The sequence below is a fragment of the Helicoverpa zea genome, chromosome 18, assembly GCF_022581195.2.
Source record: "Helicoverpa zea isolate HzStark_Cry1AcR chromosome 18, ilHelZeax1.1, whole genome shotgun sequence".
Taxonomy (NCBI): Eukaryota; Metazoa; Arthropoda; class Insecta; order Lepidoptera; family Noctuidae; genus Helicoverpa; species Helicoverpa zea.
Genome location: NC_061469.1, coordinates 9,036,311 through 9,053,865, shown reverse-complemented (window position 1 = coordinate 9,053,865; position 17,555 = coordinate 9,036,311). Strand labels below are relative to the sequence as shown.

The 17,555-nt window shown below is 38.4% G+C and overlaps 3 protein-coding genes across 3 annotated transcripts in view; 2 read left to right on the top strand and 1 right to left on the bottom strand.

Moving 5' to 3' along the window:
• LOC124638663 (monocyte to macrophage differentiation factor) overlaps positions 1-7,242 on the top strand; it is a 34,312-nt gene extending 27,070 nt beyond the window's left edge. Inside the window, exon 4 of the mRNA XM_047175661.1 lies at positions 2,734-7,242. Coding sequence (XP_047031617.1) covers positions 2,734-2,925 — 192 coding nt within the window. The 3' untranslated portion in view covers positions 2,926-7,242. The remainder of the gene's footprint in view (positions 1-2,733) is intronic.
• Positions 7,239-9,574, bottom strand: LOC124638662 (arginine--tRNA ligase, cytoplasmic). Its single transcript, XM_047175660.1, has one exon. It carries the CDS (start codon positions 9,400-9,402, stop codon positions 7,348-7,350), a length of 2,055 nt encoding a protein of 684 aa, XP_047031616.1. The 5' UTR covers positions 9,403-9,574; the 3' UTR covers positions 7,239-7,347.
• A 756-nt stretch (positions 9,575-10,330) lies between these two features.
• Positions 10,331-17,526, top strand: LOC124638733 (katanin-interacting protein-like). Its single transcript, XM_047175786.1, has 15 exons — positions 10,331-10,599; positions 10,801-10,902; positions 10,990-11,090; positions 11,209-11,388; positions 11,471-11,775; positions 11,934-12,116; positions 12,400-12,537; positions 13,216-13,492; positions 13,656-13,889; positions 14,150-14,327; positions 14,759-14,955; positions 15,355-15,502; positions 15,915-16,008; positions 16,092-16,210; positions 16,514-17,526. Exons 1-15 carry the CDS (start codon positions 10,523-10,525, stop codon positions 16,617-16,619), a joined length of 2,439 nt encoding a protein of 812 aa, XP_047031742.1. The 5' UTR covers positions 10,331-10,522; the 3' UTR covers positions 16,620-17,526.
• Positions 17,527-17,555: the final 29 nt, after the last annotated feature.

The following is a 17,555-nucleotide window of genomic DNA, read 5'->3' as shown; positions in this document are numbered from 1 at the left end:
AAAACATACAATGGACTAGTATTAGACATGAGTTACCGTCAAATCAATATAATTTGTTGGAAACAAATCACAAACCCCACTAAAGACTGAGGGAAACTCAATAATGCATGAAGTGGAATTTCTAAACGTAACCGGGTTGTTTCCCAATACAATAGCGTTTTCAATGACCTAATTAGGTAATAGCGGCGTCTATTAATTAGTACTTAATACCTATACCTATATGTAATTAAATCGTAAATGGTAACTTTTACCCATAAATAAATATTTAATTTTTTGCTATGTACTGAAACATTTTCTTTATTTTGTTGTAGCCTATGTAATTTATACATGCATGGTATTAGTATAAAAATGGAAAACTGAGAATTTTATATTAATCTTACAAAAAGCCGTCACATCCAAATTGAAATCGATCGATCTAGGATTGTTTATATTCTGTAAGGAAAGCTTCACCCTGTGTATTCTTACATGGAACTTAATTCCTAAAATATTCATAGACCGGCGGAAATTCGGAAAAATGGTGTTGTTTTTGCTTATCAATTTTAGATATTTTTAGACATTCTATTTTCATATATTGTGGTATCAATGCTTTGTATTTCATTTTTACAAATATTTCCAATAATATGTGGGTGTATCAAAGGTTCCGTATTTCGATTTATGTCACTGCCATTCCGATACAAGTTATTTTTAAATAGACACGTTTTGAATGGGAGGAAAATCTTTTGGTGTTTGTCTTTGTCCTCCATCTCATATTTCCGATGTAGCGGAATGGGCGATTTCTGATTTCTATAGGGTTTTCTTATAGCCGGTGGTATATTTGAGTTCGTTAGTACGTCACCGATTTTGCTCCACAGCCAAGAAGGATTATATTGTTCGTGCATATCTTGTATGCATGTCATATTCTTTTGTTTTCTATAGAAGATAGGTATTGGATCTTTTATAGCGAAGTTGCGGTCATAAAACAATTAAATTAGTAGATAATGTATTTTTGCAAAATAGTTTTCATTTCCCTGAAACTGGGTTAACACGAATGAAATTAATTAATGTAGTGTTTATTATCTTTGTGTAAAGGTTCTTCAATAACTCACTATTGATATTATTGTATGGACTTAATTAATGATCGTTTTTATGGAGCAATATCGTGTAGCCCGTGTACTTAGTTACTTTTTCGAGGTCGAAATAAGTATTTAATGCATGTGCTGATGGATGACCGAATACTGAAATTGAAAAAAATATCAGTATAAATATAGACATTTCGTGTCTTCATTCAAGAGATGTTTAAGAACCTTCGTAAAACAGCAATTAAACATATCGAAGAAAAAACCGTGTAAATGTTTGGGGTATAACATCTGTGCCGAAACTGAAGGTATTTTATTTTAAATTATACACCCACACATCCGCAACTTAGCTAACCACATCCGAGCGAGAACTATAACACACACAACTACATATAAATTACCATACAATATACAATCTGATTAGATCAACATCGCTCATCAAAATTCAGAAATAGAACTTTGTCCTAACATCCAAATTGGCACAACATTTTGTAACGTGCTTCCTCTGTTTATATCAATGGCTGTAACCGTAATTATTTTTGAAATTATCAACTGAACCGTGAACATTAAAGGTGTATCATTTCCAGACAATATGCCGAGAAAAAATCCAGAAAATATATCAATATCAATGAGAATAAATTCAATAAAATTGACCTGTCAACAATTTGATTAAATGATCGCGATTTGGCTCAACGGCGGCACACGGGATAAAAATCGGTCGAAGATGATAAATTGTTTATTGCTAATATCGTTCATCATAATTATATTGAAAGGTCTACTAATACGGTTCACGCTTGACTTCTTTTACAAGGTAATCAGTAGTATTAGCTTTAGTTTCGTGACGAAGCGTTGGCAGAATCCAAGACCACGTGCATCCGTCAGTGATGCATTCCCGATTCTACCGTGCAAAGTCTTGCCAATTCGCTGTTTGTTCTTAGTTAATAACGGTTATTAATACTTTGTTTATTATTAATTATTGTATAAGACGACTTTGTTGAGTATATGTTGCATGAAATGCATCATTTCCTGTAAAAGATCGCGAAGAATTTTATACTCAAAATCAAATAGGTACTCATTCACATATGATGTTATATTTTATCAATATTTAATTTTCAAGCCAATCCTTCTTAGGTCTAGTGCCTTGACCAATTTATTGTCTCCGTGATATATGTATTTCTCTCATTTTTGACTGGATTTCTAATGAAAAATCTGCCTAAAAATAAAAAAAGTTCCGTAATGAGCATAGTCGTCGAGGCTTTTATGTATGTGTTGTTGTTAGCTGTGTAAATTCGTTCATTTCATTAAGGTGTTCCCTAAGTAAATTGCTGTTTGCTGAATTAGGACTGGTTGTTAAAGCTCCACGGTTTTATTATCCAATCGAGGCTTTATTTCGGTCTAATTATTCTTTTAATTTAGTTTTGTGTAGAAACTGCATAAATGTATGGGCCTTATTTGTTACTTATATAAGTTATGTCCCATTTCCTGAAGCCGCAGGTGATTTAATTTAGTGTTCCCTCGAGGCCAGTCGCCTCCCTAGATTGGCCAACTTGTTTCGCTTGTTAGAAGTTGTTGTATGCGACTGTCGAAGTGACAATAGTTGGACTAGATTCTTGTTCAGAGATCCAACTTGGTAAGGAAGTTACAGCAAGTTGACTAATGTGTGATATTTGTTTTCCAGCACCAGTTCCCGGCGATGTCGGACCTGAAGCTGGGCGGGATGCTATACCTGACTGGCGTGTTCTTCTTCAAGTCGGACGGGCGCATCCCCTTCGCCCACGCCATCTGGCACATATTCGTCGCGCTCGCCGCCACCGTGCACTACCTGGCCATCTTGCGACATCTCTTCCCAGAACTTCATCAATCTCATTGAAGACTGCCCGTTTAACCTATTGAATCTCCATTATTAGAGCTCTCTAAAGCTATTTTTGTATCCTAACTCGACAACAAGGCCGCAGATTAAATAATTCAGCCTGACAATCGGCCGAGAACGTCAGACGATCGACGGTACTGCAGCTACGATCAGCGGCTTTGTAAGGTCTAACTTCGTAATGTATGTGTGTGTGAATCTTTTATGTAGTGATTTGGTATAGACTAAAATAGACTTAGTACATTTTATGCTGTTGGCCGGAGCCGATCGTAAATGTATACCAGCTAGTGTGACGACCTAGAATGCCCTAAGCGACATATAATTACGTTATTATTCGGTAGCGTGAGCAATTTGATTGGGGTCATTATGATGAAAGTTTTTGGTCATCGCGAGCTGGGGTAGCCTCAGGACATATTGCGAAATACTGAAAATAGTTTTCACTTAGGTCTACCCGAGGATTCATTCAAAATTGAAACTATGTTGACGAATTTGAAGAAAACTCGATTCAACCTTACTTTTCGATTGTGCCAACGATAACCCAGGCAGGCAATGTAAATTAAATTTTGCATAGGGCAACATATCGCCCTAGTAGGTAGACTCTTATGCAAGTGAATATAATTATATTCGAAGAGAGCGCTCAAGTCGCTCGGGTCGAGGATATAATGCACCATGGTATACAGTTACGTGAGGTCCCGGCCTCTTACGCGCCATACTGCAATCAATATTGTCATATCAAGGTCACGTAAAGGGTTATCCATACTGGATTGGGACATTCACACTACGTGAAGGCTCGATCCAATAAACCTATTTCATTAAAATCGATTTCCAAAATACTGCAATGTCAGTGACACCTCAGAAGTATCGATATCAAAAGCTGGATTAATTGATTCGAGTCTCACGTGTTCGCTGTAACTTGGCAGTGTGCAATGTTCTCCTGGTATTAATTTAGTTAATCAATCATGCACTAATATTGGGTAGCATTGCAGCTGTGCTAGTTTCGAGTTCTTTACACATCGGTTAATCGAATAATCGATCGCGAATTTCGAGAGGAAATTGCGAAGGAAGTTTATCGTGTTGCCACACGCCCACATACTGAGCACCGTAATGAACGTCCCGTACAATTTATTGAGTGGAGGACGGCGTAGGCACAGCACGATGCGAACTTCTAAAACCTCAACTCACAAGTCTCACATACTTGTCTATTATTTAGATACCAATGTTTGTCCGCAATGACCGATGTTGTCCTATCACGAAAGCGATAAACGCCGCTTCTCTGAAATAGAAAGCAATTTAAGTTTGAAAAGGGCAAATGATTAGAAAAGAGTAGTTGATTAATTTAATTTGGGTACGCCTTCGCAGTTTTCTTGAGATTTGTTGAACTTTTGTTGACTTAATAGATTTACGTACTGTGAAATGATCTATTACGTCTCTTGTGTAAAGTCTGAATGTTGGGAGGCCTAGTGTAAGTGATGAGAGTTATAAATAAAAACGCAACCTCGCTAGAAAAAGTAAACACCCTCAAAACTTACACTGGGCTTTCAGATGACGAGCGGTTGTCGTGGTTTTGCCAAATGAAACCACGCACGACAATCCCTGGTCGTGTGAACTAACCCTTAGAGCATGTATCAGTGTGACGGTAGTTCCGGAGTGCAGTGTGGCGCGTTCACTCGTTGATCGGTTCCCGAACGCAGTCACCATAGATACCCACGAGTATTTACTAGATGTAACGCATGAACCACGTTCGGCCAAACTTACTACAGAATGATAGTAAATATGTGTATATTTTGTAACATATTGTTGAACTTATTGTACTATTGTTGTAGTGTTTGTAGTCGTATCTCAGAATCTCGAGACCAAAACCAACCCTTTTTTAGAGTAACTATTTAAAAAAATCGTATTGAGGGTTTTTAGAAACGTTTATACCTATTAACTTATTATACTTATATGAAATCCAGTTTTTTCAGCGAAATCTTTTATACACCTCAATGTGACTTTTTCCTTAGTATTAGTACGTTATAGTGTAGCTAGTTGAATGTATATACCATCTCGTGTCTATGGAATAGGATTTTAAAATTTTAACATCTTCAAGGATATTTATTTTAATTTTAAATTATTTATTTATATGTCCCCAATTTAGATTTTTTAAGGATTGCTCAATCGTTCGTGTGACTAGGTGATATTAGCCAGACTTCCAATCGTTTCACTAGAATCTCAAAGTAGTATGGAACACGTCGGTGGTAGTGATGAAACTGAGAAGGTTGAAGTGAGGCGCGGGGTGACACCCACGTAGTTATCGCCCAGCCATTGTTCACTGTGCTCGAGTTATGATACTAAACAATTGAGTCTGTTTGAAACTGGGACGACAGCACACGTCCATACTTAGACAGCTCACACAATGGACAGGGGAATCGAATATATTCTACACACCTTTAACACGTTTAGCCTATATAATACTCCTGCTGATACGATACCACTACTATATGATGAATTGTGTTAATTCGTAATTATCTTTCAATGGATTACCTAAGCAAAGGTTTTTTTTTTGTTTTATATTGTCACATGAATTAAGTGCTATATTTTGATTTTGTAATCATTCTAGTCATTGTATTTGCTACAAACGTTTAAATGTGTTAAATGTAAATTAATTTTATGCAATGTGATATAGTCGCGTAGCTGAAAAATCACAAACCAATCATAACAATGTGACGGTTTGCAAATTAGGCTGACTACAATGTACATGCGCGGCTTATAACATTTTTAATGAATTGGTTGAAGAAGAATCATTGAAACCGGTTAGCCAAGGTTATCACAGGGTAATAATCAGACATTACAAGAATGCACAAAAAACGAAAATTATTAATTATTTTTAACATAATTATCTCACTACGATTAGTTGAAATAAAATCAAATTTATTTTAAAATATGGGAAAGGTATTTCTTATAGAGTACGGTATCAGGTAGTAATTGTAACGATACCTAGTTCTAATATCATAGTAGATGAGAATTCCTCTAAAGTGCAAAGTATTTGTAAGTAGGGAAGGGTAGCGTCAGGTAATGTTTCGGATATTATTAGGGTCCTATTATTAAATACGTACGATGGAGACAATTTTCTGTAGTCATTATAATAAACACTAAACTCGTGGCGTCGACAGTACCGATATGTAATACTCGTCGCTTCGATTGTACCTAGCCAAATACAATTGCTAAATATTTCTCGTATTATCTACGACTGTTAAATGTTCCCTGTCGCTGTAAATGTTGATATTGCTAAAGCGATTGCGTGTCTCAAGTCTTCCAGAGATGCTATTGGTAGGTCTTCTAAATCAAATTAACATTCCTTACTTATTCCAAACTTTTGAAAGTAATCAAACTTTCTTATAACCGTCTTCCTTTGGCGTATCTTTTTTATTTTCCAACCACCTTGAGTCGCAAACTCCTCTATTTTCAAAACTCTGTCTCTCAATTAAATGTACCTACTATGTATTTCAATATTTATCATAATGCCTACTGCGGATCTTTTATAAGGAAAATTACAATATTTTAGCTAAATAATCCATTTAAAATTACCGCTATTAAACGTTAAATTAAGCTTTTTAATAATTTGTCACTGTTAAAAAAATTGTGCCCATATAATAATCACTTGTTCAGGAATTGTGACATCAGTATACAAGTACCTACTAGTTTCATGTATTACTAGTGGGAGTAATGTTTTTGTTATAAGTACATTTGTGAGAGCGTCCGCCTCTGATCAATGGTTTGTTATTGAAATCTTGAATGATTTTGAATGCGTTCTGTAACATCGAGGCTAATGAGTAATGTTGTACGAGGGGACGCTTGCGCGGAAGTAATATTGTTGTCTGTACGATGTTTAATGTGATGTAACGTGTATTGTTGTAGATGGTAAGATAATACAAGCATCAGATTGCGTAGGGCAGGTAACGTAATAGGCTTGAATGATCAATCTTAGTAAGGCATTCCGTACGGTACGGTGCAACCATACGGTTACGCTACGACGCCGTGTGCGAAGTGCCTTGAGCGCCAAATTATAGATGTCGAGTTGATATCAATAAATGTTTTGTGACCATTTAGTAATTGAGAATCCCAAGTTATAACTACTACAATTTTAGGTCTTTTGGGTAAACCTGTTTGAATTCTAATGCGCTACCTGCCTTATAAATAAAACCCAGTGACTATTCTATTATTAATTTTTCTATCAGATAAAAATAGTGTTATGACATGAATGTTACCTTTGATATCGGACCCTGGTATAGTTTTGTAGAGGTTTTTGGGAACTCAATAAATAAAAATTTTACAAACACATTTTGAGTTATTATTTAATGTAAAAATCTTTAGGCATTGTATAAATTACTGGTATATAAATTAGAATATTGTGATATGCCTAAAACTAAGTACCACTTGAAGCAGTTACATTTTAGATACTGTTTTAATACCTAGTAAGAACAAACATTTTTCCATAACTCTGGCAGTGATTTCACAAAGCATCAACCTTTCATAGATAATCTTGACAATCTTTCCTTCTTTATCTTTTTCAATGCAGTAACATTTATCATAGAACTCTGTGAATGCAGATGATATTTCATATAGATACTCACACAAGCTGTGCAGGTACAGATCTGAGGATACTTTCAAAATGATTTCTGGGAACCTGAGTAATACTTTCCCTAGTTTCCATTCAGCTTCGTGGTCAAACTTGAAGCCAGATTTCTCAACCTCAGCTTGTAGCTGTTCCTCTGAGATCTGTGCTGTCCGTGCTATTGACCGGATACGAGTCAAGGCATACAACAGGTATACAGCAGTGTTACCTTTGTCATCTAACATCTTATCAAAAGAGAATACATAGTCATTTACCCTGTTATGTGAAAGATCTGCATACTTAATACAACCATAAGCAATGGCTTCCTGAGCCCGTTTCAATTCCTCAGGTGTTAAGACCTTGTCTCGTCCCTTCTCAACAAGTTTGTCCAAAGCCCTCTTCAAACCCTCATCAAGTAGCTTAATAAGTTTGATGGTGTCTCCAGACCTGGTCTTGAATTTTTTCTTATCCTCCCCTAACACAACTCCAAAGCCAACATGTTCCATACGCTGATCACCCTTTAGAATACCAGCTCGGCGTGCACAGGCTTCTATGACAACAAAATGCGTAGCTTGACCAGCATCAGTGACATACACAAACCTGTCTGCCTTCTCTTCCTCCACCCTTTGCTTAATGGTTGCCATATCAGATGTGTCATAAGTGTAACCTCCATCAGACTTTACAACAGTGAGGGGTATACTATCATGTTTGTCAGGGTCACCCCACATAATCAACCTGCCTTCATCATTTTCTAAAAAGCCACCGTCTTTAAGCTGCTTGACAACAACATGCATTCTTTCATTATAGAATGACTCTCCCCGATCAATAATACTGATATCAAGTCGATCATAAATCTTCTGGAACTCTTGGCGAGATACTTCACAAATGAGTTTCCAGGCAGCAATGTAATCAGGCTGGCCCGCCTGCAGTGCCACCACACATGCATAAGCTCGCTTCTTAAATTCTTCATCTGTATCAAACCTTTTCTTAGACTCCTTGTAGAAAGCTTGCAGATCTGAGATTGGGGGAGAGTGAGTTTTGTAGTCAGGAAATTGATCTTGTAAGTGTGCAATCAACATTCCGAATTGTGTTCCCCAGTCTCCCAAATGGTTGATCCTCAATACATCATGGCCCAAGAATTCTAGAACACGACAAATACTTTCTCCTATGATGGTGGACCTTAGATGACCTACATGCATCTCCTTGGCAATATTTGGTGCTGAGAAATCAACAACAACCTTTTCTTTTTTCACTGGAGGAGGTTTTACTCCAAATCGTAATATACAGTTCAAAATGTGTTCAGCAATCATTTTGTTGATGTAAATGTTCAAAAATCCAGCTCCAGCTACTTCAATCCTCTCAATAAATGGTGAAGTTGGAGTTTTGTTTAAGATGTTATTAGCCACTTCCCGAGGGTTGGTCTTCACATTATTAGCTTTAAGCATCTGTGAGATAGCCATCGCCGAGTTGCACTGGTAGTCTCCGAATTTTGGATTGTTGCCAGAAAGTGTGATGACCACTGGGGGATCCTTTAAATCAGGATAAGCTGATGTAATGGCCACTTCGAATATATTCTTTAGTTCATCCACTAAACATATGTTGCCTTCAACAGAGTTTACATCGGTGATCAAAGTTGGACGTTTCTTGGTTTCTTTTTTAACAGCTGTTGAGTTAGTGCCGGAACATTCCGCTTTTATCGCATTTTCCAATATAACCAAGCGATGTTTGAGTTTTTCATTCTCAGTAGACAGCTTCTCAAGCCGTGGGTCACCTATATATCCTAGGTCACCTTTAGATATTTTGTCCAATTCCTCTTCAATCGCCTTTGCTTCTTTTTCCGCCTTGATCGTTCGTTCCTCTAACTTCTTCTGGTCCTGATCAGCCATTATACTAGCAGAACGTACTTCTTCACTTGGACAACTGACGCAAATATAATATTAGTTCACTTTTGAAGTATTTCACTTAAAAATTGACGAAATGAAATCAAATTTCAGGTTATTTGCCACCGCTACAACCACAAACACATTGATTTGTCAACGTCCATGTCATTTTTGGCATTATTACATCATTCCCCTTTGACATTTGTGCCAGTGTTGCTAATCTCGATTTAGAAAAATTGTTTGGATAAAGCTAGATAGGTGATATACTTACACGACACTATACAGCTTGGCAAAAAAGAGTGAGGAATAAATGAGGTCAGCACTATCACACCTGTGGCAACCCGGAATACTACGACTCACAGATTTTGATATTTGTTATTTTTGGAGATATTCAATCCTAAGTAGGCGATGTCAATGGGACACTTCAATGTCCAGTATTAACGATGTTAACAATTTTTATTTGATTTTGATTTTTAGTTCCAACTGTCACCGCGTCAGACTCTTTTTTGCCAAGCTGTACTTACTCATTGAGTAAGTATATTATGCATTCGATTGGGGAACGGATATATTACCTTAGCACGAAAGTAGCTTAATTTTTTGTATTGCGTAAAATATGTATATTCTGGGACTCAAATTCGTAGATCTGCGTAAAAAGACGTAGAATTGGCAACACTTATTGACGCAAAACGTCTCGTTCAGAAATTTGAAAAAAGTCATTTTAGTAAGTAAGAAATTAGAAGGGTGAAAATAAGACCGCACCTTATATCTAGAGATCATTGTTAGTTTTAATTTTAAATAAAATGAACTATACCTATTAGTAAAATAATATAAAAGAAACAGTATAAAAGGTTTCAGCCCCTGAACATTAGTAACCATAGCAACCAAGGTCAAACAAACAGCGGCAAAAATATGTTTCAAAAGAGGCAAGTGTGAATGAAGATTAAATTATTAATAATAGTTATAAAAAACGCAATTAATTGTTTATATTTTGTTGGTGTAGTCAGGCTTGTAGAAGTTATTTCAATATAGATACCACTAACAGTGTTCAGTGGATGAAATAATGAATTTTAAACTCAATAGATATTTTTGCTCTCATCAAAGATAACAATAATCTCATGGCTCAAGGATGGCACATCAGCAAAATGGGCTTGGCTATACAAACAACGACAGGGACCTGCCATACTGGCTTGAAAATCTTACCAAGTAAGTTGAAACTGTTTTTATTAACACTCAGCACTCAGAATGATTAATGAATTACTTACCTTGCCTATATAATGGTAAGACGTCAATATGGAAATTCTTAGTACAATGCACTCTATTACTTCCGTGTCAAGGCTGGGCCAAGCCGATACTTGGTCGAACGATGCCTTGGAGCTCCTATGTTAAACAGTTCTTTTTTTTCAGGGAGATGAAAGAGACGCATATTCGGAACAGCAATAGTGATTCGTCTCCGGTTTTGGAGGATACCAAATATAAAATTGAAAATTCTAATTTGGAGGGACGAAGGTAAGCCAGCATGAAACCTACACCATACCCTAAACAAAATGTTTATATGAACCATTCAGACTTATGTTTAATGTGTTTACTTCCTAGACTAACGCGCAGAACATCATTGGACACTACGATGGACATTTTAATGAAACCTCAACTAGGGTCGGTTGCGCACTCAGCCGGGACCTTGCGTCAACCGAAAGGTACCTAAATAAACTTACTTAATTTTTTGTGTTCTTTTGTACTATTTACTTAAACTTTCAAATAAACTGAATTTAGCTCTTCAAGTTCTTTTAAAAGTTCTCTTTCCTTATGTTCTAGCTTACAGCCAAACCGGACGGAGAGTGTACAACGTCAGGGGTAAACTAGACTGGGGGGACTCTTCAAATTCTACCTCAAACGATTTCCTATCGGACTTGCTCCCACATTACGTCACACCGCGGCATCGGCGCGCTAATAACGTTATCGACGATGATTTTCATGACGTCATTCTAGGGACCAGTATGTAGAATTTTATTATAATGTCTCTATATAAACCCAATCACACCAAAAGTAGGAATAGCTACAATGTTTTCCATTACAGGACAACCAGAGCCAAAACCTCGAAAAAAGGCGATATCGAAAGACAGCGGCATTAATTTACAACAAAGCAATTCCATCAAAAGAGTTGCTGCGAAAAATCCAACGAAAAAACCGGCATCTTTGAGTTCAGTTCCAACGAAATATGGACAGAAGGAAAAAGCCAAAAATGAGTTCGTGATCCCCGAATTGCCCGAAGGACGACTGTTGGAACTGAAGATTTTCTCTAATTGGGGAGACAAGTATTTAGTTGGCCTTAACGGTATAGAACTATTCGATGCAGACGGCAATCCTGTAACAGTTGAAAAGGTAGGTAATAAAGTGCGATTAAATGTGGTTTAGTCATGATAAGGTAAACGGGTTTTCTATTGATTTGCTGTAAGTAAAAGCTCAAGTACCTACGAACAATAGAAGAAATTAATAATAATGAGTTGTAAAAAGTTCAAGTGGTAATCAAAACTTCGTAGGTATGGACAGATTCGGACACAGGGGACCAATCGAAGCACGGTCGGGCAGAGAACATAATAGATGGAGTGATGCGAACAAGGGATGAGCGACACGCGTGGACAGTGCACGCGCCGCGCGGCAATCCCATAGCACTGTCCGTTCTACTGGCTGGTAGCTCTAGGCTGGCTTTGTTGAGGATATGGGTAAATTGATATTTGTCACTGGTATCTAAGGTAATAACGTTAAGACTTTCCAAGTATCCAAACGGAATGTCAGGCTATTTTTATTAGTCTAAGTAATTTTCCATGACCTGAAACTTGGAAACATCACATGCTTACGTTACGACAAAGGCCGGCACCAAGCTGGATATGCCCATATTCAACGCGTCGGGCATGGGTCTTGGTGAGGGTGAGGGCACTGTGGGATATATTTTTAGCTTCAGAGATTCTTGCGACTGCTATCCCAATAAGATTGTATTTCTTACAGAACTACAATAAATCGCGAATTTATTCGGCACGTGGCGTCAGGTTGGTGCAGATCAAACTGGACGACCAAATTATATTTCATGGTGAGATAGCCAGGTCTAGTGGCGAGCTGAAGGGGCCATTGTCTTCGTTTGGCGATGTAAGTTGTCTTTTCAATTTTGCAAATTCGCAGAGCATTGTACTACATATGTATGAGGGTAGGGTGCACTATCCTATTTTGGTATTACTTATCTTTCGCATCTTTCAGAACAGGTGAGCTTCTCTTATTTTAAGTTCTCATAGGCCATTTAATTAAATAGATATGTATTTGCCTGGGCGGGAATCGAACCTATTACTAATCTACCTTGATTCTTTGTAAAGAAAATTGCATGGGTATCCTGCTATTTTCGTGCAATACATAACTACGCAAATGACATTCTAACACATTAATAAATTCATACCGACACATCAGCTGTTAATCGATTCAAATTCTCGGAAGTGCGGCCTTATCGATTGTAATTGCTAGATGTTGGGAACCCTGAAACACGTGAAGGCTGTGATTTTTATGATTCCTTGAGTTACTGTATGTTAGATGATTACCAATTGAGGTCTGTAAGAAATAAAAGGTTAGGGTTAATTAAAGATAAGCTTCACGTTAATACAGATTATGTAGCTAAGCAACACTCATTTCAACAATCATTTCGTTGGAACGGAATTAATGATCTCGATTGTTTACTCCAAGTATTTAATTCCGATTGACTACATTAATAGTTTGACTGTCTATGAGGTTTGCTTCCAACAACAGCAAACAACAATCCAATCAAGTTTAAACTTTTAGACGATCCTCTTCACCAAAGAGTCAGCGATATTAGAGGCTATAATGCAAAACGACAAGAACTTCCAAGCACTGCTCAAGGATAACGAGCCAATGACTGACTTTGCCAACACCATTGACAAACGTCCTCCTACTGCCAATGATAACAACCATAACATGAGTCCCATCGAACTGCTGGACTCCTTGGATATTGAAGAGAAGGAGATCAAGTATGTGGCCAAGAAAGTCAAGTTAACGCTCATGTCTAATTGGGGACAGAGGCATTTGGTTGGGCTTACAGGTGAGAATACTTTTTCTTACATTTTCGCCACATCTAGGACCGTGAGCTATCTTTCTCCGAAACCTTAATTTTCTCTTAAACTTTTATTAGTTTCAAAATACTGGCTTTTTATTGATACTTATTGTTAGCTTAGCTGATTCCTCAAAGTTTTTCCATAAAACAGGCATAGAACTCCTTTGCTACAACGAGCCTATCAAGGTTCACCGTGCCTACGCATACACGGCCTTCATAACTGAGGACCAAGCGCCTGAACACAGCAGTCTCATCGAGTGCAAGAGTCTGTTCAACGGCAAGAACATTACCACTGACTTTGAGGACATGTGGTGTACTAACTTCGCGACTGGGACCAAGTTCTGTCATATTGTCATGGAACTGTTGGAGACTACGGAAATTACTAGTGAGTAAAATTATATACGCCTAAATTGTGACTATTCCTGGACTCTGACGCTGTTTTACGCCCGCATCCCAAGAATACTTCTTCACGCATCCTAATAAAAGTAGCCAATTACCGACTCCAAATTCCATCTTATCACTTTATTTCTAACGTAACTATTAACCGTCACCGAAATTATGTTTTTTGATGAGCACAACATTTATACGACAATAAATCATCGTTATTAATTCCACTACAATAAAAACTTATCTTCACGTGTCCAGGCATCCGCTTATGGAATTACAACGCGAACATGGAGCTCTCGTACATCGGGGCGAAGCACGTGCGCGTGTTCCTGGACGGAGCGGCGCTCCACTACCGCCCGCTGTTACTCCGCAGGGCTCCCGGGGACACCTGCTATGACTACGTCCAGCAGATAGAACTGCTCTCCATCGATGATAGGTAAGTCTTGTAGCTGCTGCGAATTGACATTGTAGCGTGTAGGCACAATACTTCTACAGTGAATATTAGGCACATTAGGTTAAGTTACTGAAAGTTAATTATGTAAGTTCAATGAGCCAATCATTCAATAAAGTCAAATCCAGAACACGCCTATAATTTTGGCCGCTCCTTCTGTCAACCACACACACACGGCACACCCTTATCGGCAAAACATCATCGAAGATTTCTGACGTTACAAGTCTCGTAAAAAATAAAAGAAATCGTTTGTCACTGGCAACCTGCACCGGCTTTTCACGAGAAGGACCAACTATACTTAAATATTTTTTGATTTTCTAGCGATTGGGCAGACCCATAAACGTGGCGGACTACTTAATATTTCAGTCTTTCTTTCCACATTTAGGCAAAACCTCAATAACCGCTGCCCCTTCCAGGTTAGAGGACGCGAAGGATTCCGACAGTTTCCGCATGGACTGCCTGGTGTACGGCAGCAAGCTGGACATGGGAGCCCCCACCGGCTTCGTGCTGCAGCTCAACATATTCTCCACTTGGGGAGACCCCTACTACGTGGGTCTTACGGGCGTCGAGCTATATGATCCGGAGGGGACCTTGATACCGCTCACTGAGACAAGTATGTTCATTGTTCATATTCAGTTTATGTAGCTGTTTTGTCGAAAACAGAACTAGAGTTTATCATGACTTCTGGTGCTGTAATTTTACTGCTGTAAGGTCCACCATTTGAAATCGGATGAAGCTAATTTAAGGGGTAACTACATAAGGGAGAACATAGGGTTGGTAGTAGGTGAGCACATATTATCACAAATGTATATAACGGAGTAACTACATAACGAGAGTATATGGGAGTACATGTACATAGAGTTTTAATAGGCGGACTACATGTTAGTATGTAAGGGAGTAGGTACCTACGTAAAAAGGAGAAATAAGTGTGAAGTTATAAGTATGTTAGGGTTACAGTGGCTACTACGGCAGATCCACCACTGTCTTAAGTATATCATTACCATTCCGTCAGACGTGTGCGCGCACCCGGCGAGCGTGAACGTGCTGGACGCGCGGGCGGCGGACGCGCGGACGCCGGACAAGCTGGTGGACGGACACAACCGCGCCGCCGACGCCGCGCACTCCTGGCTCGCGCCCGTGCTGCCGCATACGCTCAACAGGTAAATACATACTGATAACTTATAAACAATGTTTGTGCTAAATTATTTGAAAGTTTCCTGAAGGTCTTTACGGTAACCCTGCCGGAGCTGCGGGCTTGTCGGACCCATGCTGGTAACCAGCGGGAGGGGGGGGGGTCATTTGATGATTTCCCATAAAAAAACGGTCTTCGAAATTTGTGTTGATCGAAATATCTCAAAAAGAGAATATCGATCATCATCTGCAGCTGAGTACCAGTGTGCCGTGCAGTGTACCAGGAGCGACTGCCGATCTGACCCCAGCAACTCAGTAACCCAGGCATATCCCTTGGTAAGACTGGTTGTCAGATTTTTTGTCTTCTGACTACCCGCGACGACAGCCAAATGAAGTAAAATTCTTGCTCAACGGGTTGTTCTCAAAACTTAACTTTTGCAGGGTATACTTTGTGTTCGACGTTCCGGTATCGGTGTACGGTATCAAGATCTGGAACTATGGGAAAACTCCAACCAGAGGCGTCAAGGAGTTTGGAGTAAGTGAAAACCATGTTACAACAATATTATTGCGGCTTATAGCCTATTTGATATGCTGATATGATCTTTCACTACTCCTCAGGTTTTAATGGATGATCTGCTGCTATTCAACGGTACACTGGACTGTGCCAAATCTGATGAGATCCTTAATCCTCAGTGGTTCTGTCTGCAGAATATAGATGCGGACAATTTGACGCCCTCGTAAGTAGCCACATTTATTTGTTTTCTTCTTATAAAAGCGAAGGGATCTCCATGTTTGAGGCATAATTCTTGTTGGCTCGTCGACTGCTCGCAACATCTCCTGAGGATGCCACGTAGAGGGGCGAAACAGTTCGGTTGCATAGCAATCAGCCTTTTGTGCATAATACCTTTGTTGCATGTGCAAATGCATGAGAGTAGGACTTCATCCTGTATCCAAGGCTTTGATGGATTGTCTCTAGGAATTTCCACTTAAATATTGAATGTGATGGATTTCCGTAAAATTATGCCTTATTGTATCCTCAGTTCTTCTGACCTGAGTCAGCGCACGACGACGAGCGGCTCGAGCGAGTGCGCCGACCCCAGCGCGCGGCCACACACCAGCGTGCATGTCTACAAACATCGAATATAATCACCACTCCCCACTGCCTATTCCGAGCTTTGTAGGTTAATTTTCTTGATGTGTAAATATAATTTTATTTCGTAGCATTAACTTTATTTAATAAAATACATGGGCTTGTGGTCGTATCATAAAAACTTCTCACGAAAATATGAACTTTAATATCCGGCAAAACTAATGAAGGTGATATATATACGACTCTTCATTTCAGCCGAGTTATAATTAGGTACGTATCGAGAGAGTTAACTTACAAAACTCGGAATATCAGCATTCTGTCCAAACCACTATCAAATTCCTGTCAACCTTATTGTCTTATCCATAGAGACTGTTTTCAATTGTGTCTCTTGTGTTCGTAATGACCAAAACAGGACTATTTTAGTCCTATGTTGAGTCCTTATTTAAAATGTTGCGTTACTAACGAATTTGCCCCATTTTAGAATATTTTTCTTAACTCATAAGCATCGGTTTAAGAAGTAGATCGCAATGTTTGTAATGAGCATAAGCGATGCTTAAAATTTTCAAGATTTCTTGACGGTTTAAGATAAGATGACTTTATTTTGAAACGAGCGTAGATATACCACTTAGCACTACATTTTATTGTGAATTTATTATATAGTTGGTAGTAGGAAATGCAGGCATGTAGGAATTTGTAGACTGCGCACACGCCAAATATTTTTTATCTTTGTTTACATTCACACTTAATTGTTAAACGTAATAATAATAAGGTAAAAACCGTAAAAAATAAAATCTAGGAATTGATGTAATTAAATTATTTGCTGAAACTATATATCTAGTGTCCGTCCACCGTTGTGATGCGCCGTGAAGCCTGTGGCATCATGCAGCTGATCGGAAATTGTTGTCAATAGTTAAGTGACCGTGTAACGTGAATTTTTGTACTACAAATAAATGATAATTTATATATTTGTGGTGTTATTTTAATTACTGCCA

What these genes read in the sequence shown, in the direction of transcription:
- LOC124638662 (XM_047175660.1), bottom strand. Translation starts at nt 9,402, where the DNA reads ATGGCTGATCAGGACCAGAAGAAGTTAGAGGAACGAACGATCAAGGCG.
- LOC124638733 (XM_047175786.1), top strand. Translation starts at nt 10,523, where the DNA reads ATGGCACATCAGCAAAATGGGCTTGGCTATACAAACAACGACAGGGAC. An exon ending in TCTAATTTGGAGGGACGAAG is followed by an intron (nt 10,903 to 10,989) that starts GTAAGCCAGCAT and finishes TTTACTTCCTAG; the next exon opens with ACTAACGCGCAGAACATCAT. An exon ending in TGACGTCATTCTAGGGACCA is followed by an intron (nt 11,389 to 11,470) that starts GTATGTAGAATT and finishes TTTCCATTACAG; the next exon opens with GACAACCAGAGCCAAAACCT.